This window comes from Fusarium solani (assembly GCF_023522795.1).
Source record: "Fusarium solani strain SB1 chromosome Unknown bctg00000004, whole genome shotgun sequence".
Taxonomy (NCBI): Eukaryota; Fungi; Ascomycota; class Sordariomycetes; order Hypocreales; family Nectriaceae; genus Fusarium; species Fusarium solani.
Genome location: NW_027072152.1, coordinates 1910442 through 1925270, shown reverse-complemented (window position 1 = coordinate 1925270; position 14829 = coordinate 1910442). Strand labels below are relative to the sequence as shown.

The 14829-nt window shown below is 52.2% G+C and overlaps 5 protein-coding genes across 5 annotated transcripts; 3 read left to right on the top strand and 2 right to left on the bottom strand.

Moving 5' to 3' along the window:
- Positions 1 to 19: 19 nt before the first annotated feature.
- Positions 20 to 613, bottom strand: MRS44_007656 (uncharacterized protein; the record flags this gene model as incomplete). Its single annotated transcript, XM_046281085.1, has 2 exons — positions 20 to 265; positions 320 to 613. The coding sequence occupies 2 exons, from the start codon at positions 611 to 613 to the stop codon at positions 20 to 22; spliced, it is 540 nt and encodes a 179-aa protein (XP_046134336.1).
- A 1153-nt stretch (positions 614 to 1766) lies between these two features.
- On the bottom strand, positions 1767 to 3531 carry MRS44_007655 (uncharacterized protein; the record flags this gene model as incomplete). The annotated part of the gene is made up of 3 exons (XM_046276002.2): positions 1767 to 2189; positions 2384 to 3207; positions 3267 to 3531. 3 exons carry the CDS (start codon positions 3529 to 3531, stop codon positions 1767 to 1769), a joined length of 1512 nt encoding a protein of 503 aa, XP_046134337.2.
- Positions 3532 to 4561: 1030 nt separating this feature from the next.
- On the top strand, positions 4562 to 6071 carry MRS44_007654 (uncharacterized protein; the record flags this gene model as incomplete). Its single annotated transcript, XM_046269301.2, has 3 exons — positions 4562 to 4597; positions 4763 to 5996; positions 6046 to 6071. 3 exons carry the CDS (start codon positions 4562 to 4564, stop codon positions 6069 to 6071), a joined length of 1296 nt encoding a protein of 431 aa, XP_046134338.1.
- A 1081-nt stretch (positions 6072 to 7152) lies between these two features.
- Positions 7153 to 8878, top strand: MRS44_007653 (uncharacterized protein; the record flags this gene model as incomplete). Its single annotated transcript, XM_065620613.1, has 2 exons — positions 7153 to 7363; positions 7446 to 8878. The coding sequence occupies 2 exons, from the start codon at positions 7153 to 7155 to the stop codon at positions 8876 to 8878; spliced, it is 1644 nt and encodes a 547-aa protein (XP_065476685.1).
- A 1668-nt stretch (positions 8879 to 10546) lies between these two features.
- On the top strand, positions 10547 to 12490 carry MRS44_007652 (uncharacterized protein; the record flags this gene model as incomplete). The annotated part of the gene is made up of 3 exons (XM_065620612.1): positions 10547 to 10693; positions 10752 to 11102; positions 11189 to 12490. 3 exons carry the CDS (start codon positions 10547 to 10549, stop codon positions 12488 to 12490), a joined length of 1800 nt encoding a protein of 599 aa, XP_065476684.1.
- Positions 12491 to 14829: the final 2339 nt, after the last annotated feature.

Below are 14829 nucleotides of genomic sequence, written 5' to 3'. Positions count from 1 at the left end.
GTCCAATCGTGTCATTGCTCTACTTCTGCTCAGCCTCAGCCTTCTTCTGAAGGTCATGCTCGACACCGCGCTGTCGGGTCTTGCCCTCGGCGTGCAGCTGGTCGTAGTGGGCCTCGCCCTGCTTGTCGCCGGTGATGTTGGAAACGGTGCTGCCGATGGTGCCCTGGACGCGATTACCGATGCCAGAACCAAGGTCGTTGAGTTGACCCTTGGCCTCCTGCTGCTGGCCCTCGAGGTTCTGTTGACGGCCGGTGTTCTTCAGGGACTGTACCATGTGTGTTAGTAAGAGAACGTTCAACCTATATCAGAATCAACTCACCTCGCTGCCGATGAGTCCACCGATAGCCTCCTTAGTGGCGCCTGCGGTCTGGTTCCAAGAACCCTCGGTGCGGTCAGAGCTGTCCTTAGCGACGGCACCCGAGCCGGAGAGGGTGGCACCGGGGAGCTTGGCGGTAGCGTGGGAAGCCTCGTGCTCGGCCTCAGCCTTCTGCTTCTTGACCTCGCCCTGGGCCTGGTCGCCAGTGCTGCCGGTGAGGTTGCCAATGGCGTTCTGGACGGCGCCGGTGGCGGAGTCGACGTAGGACTTGAGGGTGGAAGAGTTGTTGTCGGCCATTTTGACTGGTGTGAAGGTGTAGATGGTTTGGTTGTTGGGTTGATGTATTGTTGAGACTGGAAAGGCTTGAGATGGTGTCTTTGGTCTTGAGGTTTGGTTTGTAGATGGAATGGAGAAGAGAAGATGGGAGGGAGGCGAGGAGAGGAACGATCTTTATAGCTGAACAGAGGAAGTTGTTCACGAAGGCAGGCAGGTGCAACAAGGCAGCTGCAGGCGCGATGAAGGTCCCAGTTCCATGGCCATCGCAACCGTGAAAGGGGATTTCGGTGATGTCATTGCAAACAATCGGGATGTTGGTGACGCAGTTGCGGCGTTGAAAGGGTGCGGATAGCGGGCAGGAGGCGGGGACATCATGACGTCAACGGGAGACACACAGCGCAGTCCAGATTCGGCGAGCAAGCTTGACTGCAAACAAGCGCCTCAGACGCTGACAGCAAATGTTTTGTGCGTACGTAATTACAGGCTGCAGTCTTTTACTGTAGAGAGGTGAAGAAAACGTAATGGCATCTGATCCCCCCTGTCACTTGATGCGTCGAGATCGAGATTTGGGATGTTGCGCGCAAGTGGTGTTAACATGTGATATCCCATGCTTGCAGCACCTGCAGAGCGCGCGCAGAGCCGCACACAAACGACGCAACGTTATGGAAGGGATGGAAGACGCAAACCTGATGTGCAGGGACATGGACAATTGCGTCAGGAATGGCACCATTTTAGTATCAAAAGCGTTGTCAAGTGAAACAGCACATGGCTTTTTGCTCCTTTGTAGAACCAACTCGAAACTAGTCGCTCAACTGGGATGATGCTCACTCGAGTGAAACAAACAATCACAAGACAAGAGAACTTTGGCTGCTTAAACATCTTTTGGATAGTCTTAACCCAAAATCGCCGACTCACGGCCAGAGCTTAGGTTAACGAATGAATGGTCATGTCTCATTCTGCATGAATCCTATCCTTGATCTCATCCCCAAAGTCCGATTGGAATTTCCATGACTCCCCTCCCGTTTTCATCCTCTCCAAGTCCAAAAGAAAGAGGTATCTCTGATATTACAGTATGCTGTACAGACACGGCTGAGCCTCGCTCCAGCCGGTCATCCCCCTCAAACAACCCCAGGCGCCCCCTTATATGCATTCATCATCATCAACAGTCACAAGCTTAGTGCTGGCTCCACTGGATAGTGTCCAGGTCGATGCCTTCCTGCACCAGCTCCCACAGAGGGCTCAGCTCTCGTAGGAATGTGACACGCTCTTGTACCGCCTTGAGGACATAGTCAATCTCCTCCTCGGTGGTGAAGCGGCCAATACCGAATCGGATACTGCTGTGAGCGCTCTCGTCACTGTTGCCCAGTGCACGCAGAACGTAGCTAGGCTCCAGCGAGGCCGACGTACAAGCGCTACCTGAGGACAGCGCAATGTCCTTGAGGGCCATCAGGAGGGACTCGCCCTCAACGTAGGCAAATGACACGTTGACACAACCCGGGTAGAATGAGTTGGCGGCACCGTTTTGTGTGGTATGTTCCATGGCCAGCAGACCGTTGAGCAGACGGTCTGATAGGTACTTGATACGCTTTGTGTCGTACTAGGAACAGGTCAGTACCTTGTGAAACAGAAGGCGGACGAGTAACAAAGGTAGCAGTAAAGCAACAGAATCAGACAAACGCTTCAATCAACAGGGCCGGCCTTGTCACGGGCCATTCAGAAAGCCATGCATGTGTAGAGCAACTCATCACGTAGAAAAGACATGGGGGAAGAAAAGAAATGAGTGGTACATACCTCCATCTCTTGCTTGGCGATTCGGCACGCCTCGCCGAAGCCGGCGACGAGGGGCGGTGCGAGGGTTCCACTTCGGAGACCTCGTTCCTGACCACCACCGGTGATGAGCGGGTCCAGTCTGACCCTGGGTCGTCTTCGGACATAGCAGGCGCCGATGCCCTTGGGTCCGTAAATCTTGTGTGATGAGATAGACATGAGGTCAATGTTCATGGCATTGACATCAAGAGGGATCTTGCCCACGGCCTGAGCGGCATCGGTGTGGAAAAAGATCTTCTTTTGCCGGCAGAGCTTGCCGATCTGCTCAATCGGCTGGATGACACCAATCTCGTTGTTGACGGCCATGACACTGACGAGGGCAGTCTCGGGTCGGATGGCGGCCTCGAGGTCTTCCATCTTGATGAGGCCGTTGTTCTGAACGGGAAGATATGTGACCTCGAAGCCCTCATCCTGAAGATGGCGACAGCTGTCGAGAACGCACTTGTGCTCGGTCTGTGTGGTGATGATATGCTTCTTCTTGCCGGAGCGGCCAAAGAATCGAGCGACACCCTTGATGCTCATGTTGTTGCTCTCGGTAGCGCCACTTGTGAAGATGATCTCCTTGGGGTCGGCGCCGATGAGGGCGGCGATGTGCTCTCGGGCCTCCTCGACAGCCTTTTCACTCTCCCAGCCGTAGGCATGTGTTCGGGAATGGGGGTTGCCGTAGACGCCGACGTAGAAGGGCATCATGGCATCAAGGACTCGAGGATCGACGGGGGTGGTAGCTTGCATGTCAAGGTAGATTGGGCGTTGGCCCTCTTCCATGACTGCTGCTTGCTTCAACACCTCTGATATCTCTCTGTCAATTTTCCGAAGCTTGCAAAGGCTGGGAGATGGGCAAACTCACCGGCCATGGGGCTGACCTTGGCGTTGGAGGGAGTCTCCATCGCAGGAGGGATATCGACAAAGTCCTTCTTGTCGAGCTTGATGGCGGTCTCGACCTGGGCATTATCCCTCTTGGACTCGGAGACGTATCCGCGGCGCGACGTCCGGTTCGCCACGACGGCAGCTGCGCGGAGACCTCGCAAATGAGCCGCCGACAGACGGGCCCTCGAGGTCAGAGACACTCGGCCCGCCGAGCGCAGAGCGCAGGATGCAATGTTGCTGGCCATGATGGTCAATTTGCTGGCAGTTGCATGGACGAGAAAAGCGTCGAGCAAGAGCAAGCAAGAGCGGAAGGGAAGGGAAAGAAAAGGGAATTTTGAGTGGAGGAGGAGATGTGAGCTCCGAGTCGAGAATTTGTCATTCGCCGCTCGGCATCGGGGTTAAGACTGGGCTTTCGGCAGATCCAGCCCGGCTATTGGCTGGAGAGGCTGGGGGGCCCGGACATGGCGGCTTTTTAGGTACATGACGGGGTATTTGGCGTGGGAGGGGAAGACGATGGAAAAGTCATCGAGTTGTGTCGAGTGGCGAGAAGCTGTAGAAAAACCCAAAGAGGCAATTTGACACAAAATTCTACGATGAAATTGGTTGGTGTTGTCGTTGTGCCAGAGATTGGTTTTTGCTGCAAGGCCTCGGTCATTTCCAGGAGAGCTCCTTTAAGAAGAACTACCCCAGCACAGTCCTGCCTTGTTCCCTGCGAGGATGGTCGCTCCCGTTGCGGAGCTTCTTTCTCAAAGGTACGTACCCTCCCTTACAACGTAGGAGGTGTTCGCCTGGATGCCCTGAACGAGCCTGTAGACGAGGTGCTGTGCCTTGAAGAGTGAGATTGATGGATCCATGGATGCCTGGGTCCCAGCAGAAGTGACGCAACTCTGCTGTGACGCAGTGGCACATTGTGGCTCAAGACGGGCCCCGGAGACCCTCTAAACCCCGTGGAATCAGCGCAAACTCCCCCAAAAGCGATTCCGAATAACCGCCTGCGCCACAAAACAATAGCTTGGCAGCTGGGCAGGCTGGGCAGGCTGGGCAGCAAAAAAGCTGGGCGAGGACGCTGAGTGCTGAGGGCACAGCCACTCCAAAGTCGTCACCGTTCCACGAGTCGTCACATTGATCCATCCACATGCCTTCTTAATTAAGGTTGATGCCCTTTCGTTCAACTTGGCGGCCTCGCGATTCGAGGTTTTCCGCGATCTTTTCTTCCTTCTGCTGATCCATCCACCGAACCATCAAGTATCTGCCTGACACCATCGCGCCCTCGCCATGAGCTTCAAAGGCTTTCAAAAGAGCCTCACCCGGGTAAGCCGTGCCTGCCCCTCACCTGGTGGCTGGATTGTGGAAGCCTGCAGACGCGCGCAGAGACACCTCGCGATGCCGCGCAAGCTGGATACACGGGAGGATCAACAGCCAGCTGGATCATCATGCGACAGAGAGAAGCAATACTGACACCTCTGGATCATCTAGGCGCCTCAACAATTCAAAGCCAAGTTCAACATTGGCGAACACACCAAGGACGCTGTCTATATCGACGCCGAACGCCGTTTTCAGGAACTCGAGACCGAGACCAAGAAGCTCCACGATGAATCCAAAAAGTACTTTGACGCCATCAATGGCATGCTATCCCACCAGATCGAGTTCAGCAAGGCCATGACCGAAGTCTATAAGCCCATCTCGGGTCGTGCGTCTGACCCCGACTCGGCCATTGTCGAGGGCAACCCCGAGGGCATCGCCGCCTGCGAGGAGTACGAAGCCGTCGTCAAGGACCTGCAAGAAACGTTAGCGCCCGAGCTGGATATGATAGAGACTAGAGTTATCCGTCCCGCCAACGAGCTGCTCGACGTCATCAAGGTGATACGCAAGACGGCCGTCAAGCGCGAGCACAAGAGACTCGACTACGACCGTCATCGCGCCACCCTCAAGAAGCTGCAGGACAAGAAGGAGCGCACCGCCAAGGACGAGAAGGCCATGTGGAAGGCTGAAGGAGATGTTGAGCAGGCCACCCAGGACTTTAACTACTTCAACGACCTCCTCAAGGACGAACTGCCCAAGCTGTTTGCGCTCGAGCGCGAGTTTATCCAGCCTCTCTTCCAGTCCTTTTACTATATGCAGCTCAACATCTTTTATACCCTGCACGAGCGGATGCAGCAGTGCGATATTGGATACTTTGACCTGACGCTCGACATCGAGGAGGCCTTCCACCAGAAGCGCGGCGATATCCAAGAACAGGCCGAAGCCCTATCAATCGTTCGCTTCAAGACAACCGGTCGCCCCCGACCAGTGAGATATGGAGCCAAGCCCGCACTCGAGGGTCCCAAGCAGCCTGCGCTGCTCACCCAGGGCGAAGACTCAAAGACCCCGACCAGCACCATCACCAGCCCCAAGATTGGCGGATACCAACGTCAAACCGAGTCCAACGAGGCCGCGCCACCACCGTATACTCCCCCAACTGGTGCCAATGCCGGCCTGGCCGCGATCGCCGCTGGCAAGAAGAAGCCCCCGCCTCCCAAGCCCAAGCCTAAGCCCAAGCGCCTAACAGCGCCTGCGACCGAGACAGTCACGGCTCTTTACGATTACGCTGCACAAGCTGAGGGCGACTTGAGTTTCCGGACGGGCGACGTGATTGAGATTATCCAGAGGACGCAAAATGACAATGAATGGTGGACGGGACGTCTAGACGGCAAGGAGGGACAATTCCCTGGTAGGTTTTCCCGGGCAGTTATCAACTATAAAGCTAACCATGATGCCAGGCAACTATGTACAACTTAACGGCTGAATAATCTGACCATGACACCATGTACGGCGGCAGTCCGGTCCGCGACAAGGCTTTCACTTACCTCGATACCATCACAACGAAGCGAATCATGTCATCGCAACGCGCCCACGATAGACGCTCACAAATGCAAAAGAGCAACACCGGAGATGTGGAGCTCTAAGGGTTCTAGGCGTATGGGAGAAGCAAAGGGGCGGGCAAGAAAGAGGGAGGGTGCGTGACTGATGTAACCCGGGAGCGATATCCCAGAGTCCCTCTTGTATCTAGAGATGTGGGCGAGCCTCTGCGGTCAAAGACGGGCATTCCTGGCGTTATGGAAGGACATTTGCTTGACGTCTGCAGAAGCAGATAATTTAAATCATATTGATATTTGAGGATGAGGGTAGAGCCAGAGGCAGAACTCGCTGGGTCCTTGTGTTGCCCGAGGGGCTTGACCTGGATCAGAAGAGACAGGATTATTCCATATACTTCTAGGCTTGGGGACGTGTCTAATCATTTCGTATATTCGTTGTATCGAGGCGGAAGTATTATTTGGCATGCCCAAGTGTAGACCAACATCCATCAGGAACAGATGTCTGACAACAGTCAGGATAGCCAGGTGCCTGGCATTAGAACAACCCTAAGAGTATATTTTCGTCTTTCGATAGGTATGATAGCAGTCCTAGTTAGCGTAAGGGGGGTTAATTCAACGTACCTAAAGACAAAACTTTTGTCAATATTTTGGCAAACAGTCATATTCCCATCTCATTATTATAGTAAGGTCCTATAAGTCTTTAGGTCAGTTATGATGAGTAAGTATCATACTTAGATTAGGAACTGAGTGACGCTCCTGTTCTCTCAGTATGCCTCTAGATAGTTGTCATTCAATCAAGTGCCAATTGCCTCTGTTCTTCGGCTGTGGGGACAGCCATTCACTAGGCCAGTTAGAATGAGAAGGACCTCCACTGCCGTATCAATTTTGACTTCTTGCACAAACGATAACGGTATCTCAAAGAGTACCAACTTCAAGATCTGATATATCTCCCATCATCACGTCATACTTAAGTGACAGTTATCCGCCGGTGTATGATACGAGATGACTATAATGTCTTCCGAGGAGCTAAGCCGTCCCTTTGTGGTGGACAAGTTACTGGAGATCCGGACATCGAGGATGAAAAAGATGCCAGGTCTTGAGGTCATGTCAGGAATCGACAAGAAAATGTGTCTAGGCCCAATGAAAGTCAGCAAGCTTGGTCTTGAAGGCGATGAGCATGATCCGACGTTTCATGGTGGCCCAGACAAGGCCATCCTCGGATGTGAGTACCTATGTTCTTCTGATCTGAGCATGAGAATATCCGTTTCATATGCTTATTCAACCCCATTACTGACCCAGCCCAGACTGTTCATCTCATTATCTCGCCTGGCAAGCATCATATCCAGAACGCCAAGATCGCTTTGTCCCTGGCGGATTCGGTGAGAACTTTGTGACGGCCAAGATGAACGAGCGCAACGTCTGCATCGGCGATATAATCTCTGTTGGCCCCGAGGTTCTACTGCAGGTCTCTTTGCCCCGTCAGCCATGCTTCAAACTGAACCACCGGTTCTCGCTCAAGAACTTTGCGCCTGTTACATACCAGACGAGCCGCACCGGATGGTACTACCGTGTGCTACGTGAAGGGTTCGTCAGTGTTGGAGATGAATTGAGGCTCGTGGAACGTCAATGGCCCAAGTGGACTGTTGAACGGGTGCAGGAGTACTTGCATCGTAACACGGACAATCTTGAAATGAACGAGGAGTTGTCGACTTTGGAAGTCTTGGGTCAGGAGAGCAGAGGGCAGTTCCTGAAGAGAGTTGCCAGGGCGAGGAGAAAGAACAGGAAAGATGCTTGGAAGGATTACAGGATCATCAGCCGCAAGATGGAGACTGCCAGAGTAGTTTCATTAGTTTTGCAGGCTGTTACTCCGGACCCGGAGGCGGAGAAGTTTGTTCCCGGATCTCATGCACGACTGAAGCTCCCGAACGGGCTCACACGGTCCTACTCGATAGTGTCAACAGCAGAGAAGAAGGACAAGGCGAACGTGGGAAACCTGTTTGAGCTGGGCGTGGCTCTCGACGACAAAAGCCGCGGAGGCTCCCGGTATCTACACGACCACGCTCAGCTGGGAAACGTTATCCAGGTCGGCAGAATCACAAGCGATGTCGTTCCGGCCAAATCAGCAAGCACACACATCTTCATCGCAGGGGGGATAGGTATCACTGCATTCATGGACCTGCTGAAGAGATATCACACGATTCACTGGGCGCTAAAGCTGCACTATGCTGTACGTTCAGTCGAAGAGTTTCCATATCGGGATCGGTTAGAGGCTCTAGGGGATGATGTGGTCGTCTATGATGGGAGCAAGGGGCAGAGGATGGACATTGAAGCGATTGTCAAGGCACTCCCCTGGAACAGCCACCTTTACGTGTGCGGGCCAACCAGGATGATGGCGGCTGCCAAAGAGGCGGTCCAGAAACACGGGATTCCAGCAAACGAGGTTCACTTTGAGCGATTTGCGGCTGAGGTGTCGGGGGATGCATTCGAGGTGCAGGTGGTCAACCGGGGCGACAAGCTAGTCCGAGTGGACGGGGAAGAGAGCCTGCTGGAGGTGCTCCGCCGGGAGTTTGACGATGTCCCATCATCCTGCGAGGTTGGTAACTGCGGCACTTGCAAGGTGAAGGTTGAGAGCGGGCGCGTGGAGCACCGGGGGGCGGCACTCTCGGAAGAGGAGAGAAGGAGAGGGATGCTCGCGTGCGTGAGCCGAGGCATTGGTAGAATAGCTATAGAGCTCTAATGACCCCAGGAAAGGGTTCGTTCGTGAGAGCGGGGTATGTTTTCACTTGGGGCATCGGGCAGGTCGGACAGGTGAAGTCTGGGAGGCAGCCGGGGTCAAGGTCACCCTGGGCCCGGGGAAGCTTTCCGGGTGACCATTGCGTGGGCTAGGGTGATTAGGAAGGGCGTATTTTTGCATACGGGTGCTGCAGCGCACTGCCCCAGCCCAGAGCCTGATTTCAAAAAGCGGTTAGAGAATTCGGTGGGAAAGAAATGAGGCTCTGCTGAGCTTCCTCTCGTGATGCGGGGCTAGGAACGTTGGTGTTGAGGAACAGTTCCACCGGACGCTAGTAGAACAGGCATCAAATGAACGCAGGCACACGTTTATGTAAGGATGATAAATTATAAAATAATACATAAGCCTTATAAAGTAATTTCTATTATTATGAGGATCTTGGTAATTTTTTTAATATTTTTATATAACCCTCTTCTATTCTTATGCTGGGGTCTTTGAGAGGAGTCAGACAGGGATGTGCAGTTTGTCGACCGGTGTGCCAGGCCAATAGTGACATATGCAGAGATGCATTCTTGTGACATTGTTGGCTGTAGGTAGCCAGGGAGAGCGGGAAGAGACGCCCGGCTAAAGCTAACACAGCCTGGTAAAAAGGACCTCATACATAAATCAGGCTCTGAGGTTTGATGTTTTGGTGACTGAATCAGACCACGGAGGAGCATCAATGGCTGATTCTAACGCAAACAAAACGCATCTGAAAAACTCTAAATGCTCGAATCGTCAGTGAAAATGACTTGGCAGTTGAGGCTCTTCTGTTATTGACACAGGTAAGTTGCTCAGTGAATAATATACCCTGCAGTGGCACGCCACCACCGCAGAGCCGCATTGAAAGTACTTTTTCTGGGTCAAGCTTTGGACCCGTGTTTTCGAGAGACTGGCTCTCTTCCGTGTAACATTGTGTCTTGTTTGTGCGCTGCTGCGCCTCAAAGGCCCGGGGAGACAGAGACAAACGAGATTATTGGTTTAACATTGAATCGGAAAGGGCAGAAATTGGATGAGATGAGCACCATGCCGAGACACGTCCATTCGTGACGCCTCTAGCCGAATGAGCGCTCAACCAAGGGTGAGGCTCAACACGATGAAGCCAAGATAGTGGCACCACGACACATTCAACAATAGCTCTCTCGTGATTCCTAGCTGCTGCATGACAGCGTATGGCGTAGCACACCCACTTGGAAGTCTTACTAGAAGTTTTGATCGCGTGCGAGGTAAAAAAAAAAAAAAAAATAGCCGTCAGCATCACCACCATCCTCTGTCGTCTCACTTCAGAGCCTTTTGAGACTGCTCGTTCTTTGTCCAACACACCAGGTTAGCCCTGTTTTCCTCTCCCCCAACCATTCCTGAACTAATCAATTTCGGTGGTATTAGCATGAGTTTAGCTCATTCACTGGCGTTTAGGGCGCAACAGCAGAGCCGCAATGGGTAGGGGGAACAAAAATCAGGCTCTGAACAAGAGAGCAAGACGATGCGGCTCTGCTCAGGTCTTTCGTTTTATAGGCCTGTTTGCTCTGGCCCTTGGATAGCCTCTCGCCATTTACACATTCCTATACATGGTGACCATGTTATGACGTCGTTATTGAAAGGGCTCCTTTCTCTTCCTTGGACCTCGACTCCGTCATGAGCATCCTCCGCCTCCCGGCCGAAATTGTCGCCCTCCTCGTCGAAAACCTCGATGTAGAGAGCATCTTCAACCTCGGATTGACCAGCCGCTGCCTCAGCTACATTCTCTATGATCGACGCATATGCCGTCTCGCCCTTCTCAAGGTCCGTTCGTTCAGCTGCGCCTCCTTGGCTTACAAGTCTGCTGACGAAAGCTTAGAAGGCAGACCACTCGGCCGAGGCCAGAGAGGCGCGTGAGACGGGGGACTTTGCGAGGGCCTTTAGGCGGCTCGTCAAGCGACGAATGGCCGTTCGTTCTGCTGAGCCCTGGACGGCAGCCATCGTGGCCATGGTGGATCGTTTCGTGTATACGAACGGGTACCTGTGTTACACGGTGAACCGCGAGCACCTCCGTGTCCTCAACGTCCGTCAAAATCCCTCGGAGGAGCTCAAGGTCAACGTTCCCTTGCTCCTGCACGCCGTCCGCGACTACGATCCGCTTCTGCCGTACTCCTTTGAGCCCCTGTACTGCGCCGAGGGTGTTCTGTCGTGCCGGGCCACTCAGGTCCAGGGGGTACGACGTGCTGCTGGCTCATCATCTTTGAGGTGAGGTCAGACTTCCAATGGGTTGTCGTGAAGCCGCTGTGTTCAGAGCATCAGATCTTGATCCGGAACGACAAGAACTACCTGTTCTGCGTCACAAAGTCACATGCCAGGATTGACGGCACCTACAGATGGGGTGTCCAGCGGCTCGATCTTGCGACCCGGCAATGGTCGGACACGCATATTATTCTTTGGGAGTTTGAGGGCTCCAAGGTTGGATCCGACATCTGCTTCGAGATCATCGACGACCATTTTTACTGCGTTTCGAACAAGTTGAAGACGCAGACTAACTACGAGATTCCAAACTGCTACTACCAAGCTATTAGGTTTCCAGTGAGTGAAGCAACGCATGAGAGTTGCGAGAAACCCCTGAAGCGCAACCTCTGGCGGCGTCACGATTCAGAGGGCGCCCTCGATGATCGCTGGACCTCACTCCAACTCACCAAAGATGAAAATACAGGAGAAGTCTTCATCATTGAAGTCCGTCGAGAGTGGTTCCCAGGAAATGCGGGGAGCCAGAGGACTTGTTACAAGAAAAGACTCCGGTTCGGCCACGATCTCGTTGAACATTCTCTACTTACACCGCCAGCCACTGCCGAAAACTCACCCATCGAGACGGCTTGGGATTGCGAGAAGCATTTTGAGGAGCGAACTCCTGGGGACATCCACGTCGGCGACAACCCAAGCGACACCATCACCTACACCCTTGGCGAATGCCCAGTCCGGTCTTATAACCCGTCTTGCGAAGCATTCGTCGATCTTGTGTACGAAGCATATAGCGCCAATCCGCTGCTGCAGCTCAGGGTGAGGCCAAAGATGGAGGCCGTCAAGCAGGAATGGGGGCATCCATCTTCATCGAGCCAGCATGGCATAGAACAAGCAGTCAATATGTGGCCGCCAGAACCAAGCCCTTCTCAACCCGACGACGTCTTGGCCCAGCTCCATGAGGTCATTAACCCCTCACAAAGGTTCGACGGCCTCGAATGGAGCCTGGACGAGAGAATTCTCGTCTATTCGCCCGCACGGAGGGAAGGACAACTGAGGCCCGTCACCCTCATCTCATTCGATCCAAGTCTAAAGTTTCCCGGGTTTCCGAAATATCCCTTCGAGTCTGCAGAAGATGCAGCCCGCCCGGGTGTTGTGCTGCCCAACACACCTCCGCACTCGCAGACGTCCATCTGCAGCATCGACGATATAGCCTTGTCTCCTCGCAGCCCGGGCGAGTGGCTTACATCTCAGGTTAGACATGAGGGCCCCTCTCTGTTCGTCACGCCAGGCCTGCCGTTGTATCAGACAATGAGTATGGGGAATGGAGCTGCGCATGGCTTCGACATGTCATATTCCTCGCCAACGGGTTGAACTTCTTAGGACTCTGAGGCCTGCCGTGTCTTCAGCGGATAGTGGATAGAAGCACATGAAATATCCAAGCCAAGGCACTAAAAACATCAATAAAACACATTGAACGACCACCCTCAGGCCAGCCTTTGTAACATGTCATCGTAATGCACGACATGGTAACCTGTTTGAGCCGTATGTCCACACAACCAGATTTTTTGAGGCTCTTTCTGTCTTGCCTCAAAATGAACTACGCGAATTAAAGTCTAGCCCCGGAGGCCTCAACAAGGCCTCTCTGATCTCGCGTGTCTTAGCAAGAGGGCTGTGCAGATAGTCACAGGGCCAAAAAAGCAAGCCCAGGGACGGCAATAACGGGTGGATTTCTTACTGGCTGCCTCGTCTCGAACGAACTGGTCTAGAAGGGGTCTTGACTCAGCTTAATTTGTGCAACGTGGGGGAGGGGACTGCCAAAGAAGCAATCCGGGTGTGGTTCGCCAAAAGGCGCCCGCCTACACCCCTCACAAGTATATGTACGCTACACTACGGCCGGGCGAAACAAAAGTGCTGTAGATGCGGGCTCAGATGGATCGTAAGTGAGGGACTAACCCAGACGATTAATTCCTGCATGTGCTATTTGCTATTGCAACTGCAACACTCGCCATGGGGAAATGGAAAGGAGATGGTTGATGCAGGAAGCGGATCGATTTGACAACACATACATATCAAATATGCATTTTGACGTTCGAGACGGGTTTCAAAGTGCAAAAGATGCATCTGAAAACGAGGCTGTGGGAAAAGTGGTGTGAGGGAATGTGAGCATATACTTGATACATCAACTCGGCTACTTGCTTCATATGCAGACGATACTTTTCAGAAACTATTCATTGACATTGACCTGATCCTTTTTGATTTATGATGATCATATTCTTGAATTTATGATAAACGTCTTACAGTGTTCCAGTTGCTTATGAGGATATACCTAATATAACCTAATTAGTGCTATCACAGAGCAAAGTTGCCAAAGGCAACACTCGGCCATTGCGAACTTACTCAATTCATCCATAGCAGCCTTGATTATAGAATTGGAAGCAAAAACTTGAATAAAATAGTCGGAAGTTCTACATTGATGTTGATGATTGCCCCAGTCCCACCCCACAACTACCCAGTTCGGCAAATACGAACTCGGCTGCAACGTATACTGGGATCTATTGGTTGCACTTTCGGTTACACAAGCTCTGTAAGCACTAAGATCATTGAAAAGTGCGATGGACTTTGTGATATAAGATAGATAACATAGCTCCAATATAGGTCGTAACAGGAGAGTGCACCTCCTCCACAAACCAATGAACAAGTGAGCTGTAGTTTGATAGGGTTATTTATGCATTTTAATTCAAACAGAGCGAATGTTCTCAGTCGGCCATTCGTGTTCGGCCTGTTCCATCTTGCTCTGTCAAGCATATCATGCTTAAGGGCCAAGCCGAAGGGGTACGGAGAGAGTTTGTGAGTAGATCTGATGGGCTTGAAAGAGTATCTCTATCAAAACTTCTGTCAATAGAGGTGATTACTGTTTAAATCAAATGGCTACTGTTAAATGGGTACTTGGTTATGTACAGCCACGTTTTATCACGTACGAAGAATAATGGTCAGCTAACCTTGACAAATTCTTTATGGGATAAAGGTCTCAATGCGGGAGAAAATGATCTTAGATAAAGATGAATCCTTGTAGAGTCTTATGACGAATATGATCTCCCTCCTCACAGGCATCTCGTTGTACTACGAGAATATCATGGATATGTCCAGAGTGGCGAATCCGTCCAACCAAAGCCCGATGCCCCTAGATCGCGCTCTAGATATCCTAGTAGATTTGGAAGAGGGGGCCGAGGCGAATCTGCAGTTGTGGCGACGTCGTTCTTCAGTTTTAAGGAGGCGGACTCAAGATTGCCGATTTTCTATTCGTATATGGGAAACAGGGAGCAAAACATCACATACTGCTCACGTGCTCAACAAGCAAAGAACCAAGATACATATAAACCAACTTTTCCTCTTCGATCTTTCGGCAACTGGCCTCCACCGCATGGATTCATCACTACGAACGGTTGTTTAGACTGTGATGATGTTCCCACATAACGAGAGACCGGGAGGGCAGATGCCCACGGTTGACAGAACAATGTTTCGGTCTTGGCGTACGAATTAATGAGTGAGAACTAATTCGTCCGTGATGTACGAGACACTTTAATGTGTAATTTTGCCTTACCGGATCTGATTTTGCTCCAAGCCGCCAACAATCCGGCCAATATCCATGAAAGGTTTGATGAAAGGGGCCTTTGGGGGGATCAATGCAGTGATATTTCCTCGCCTCTGTC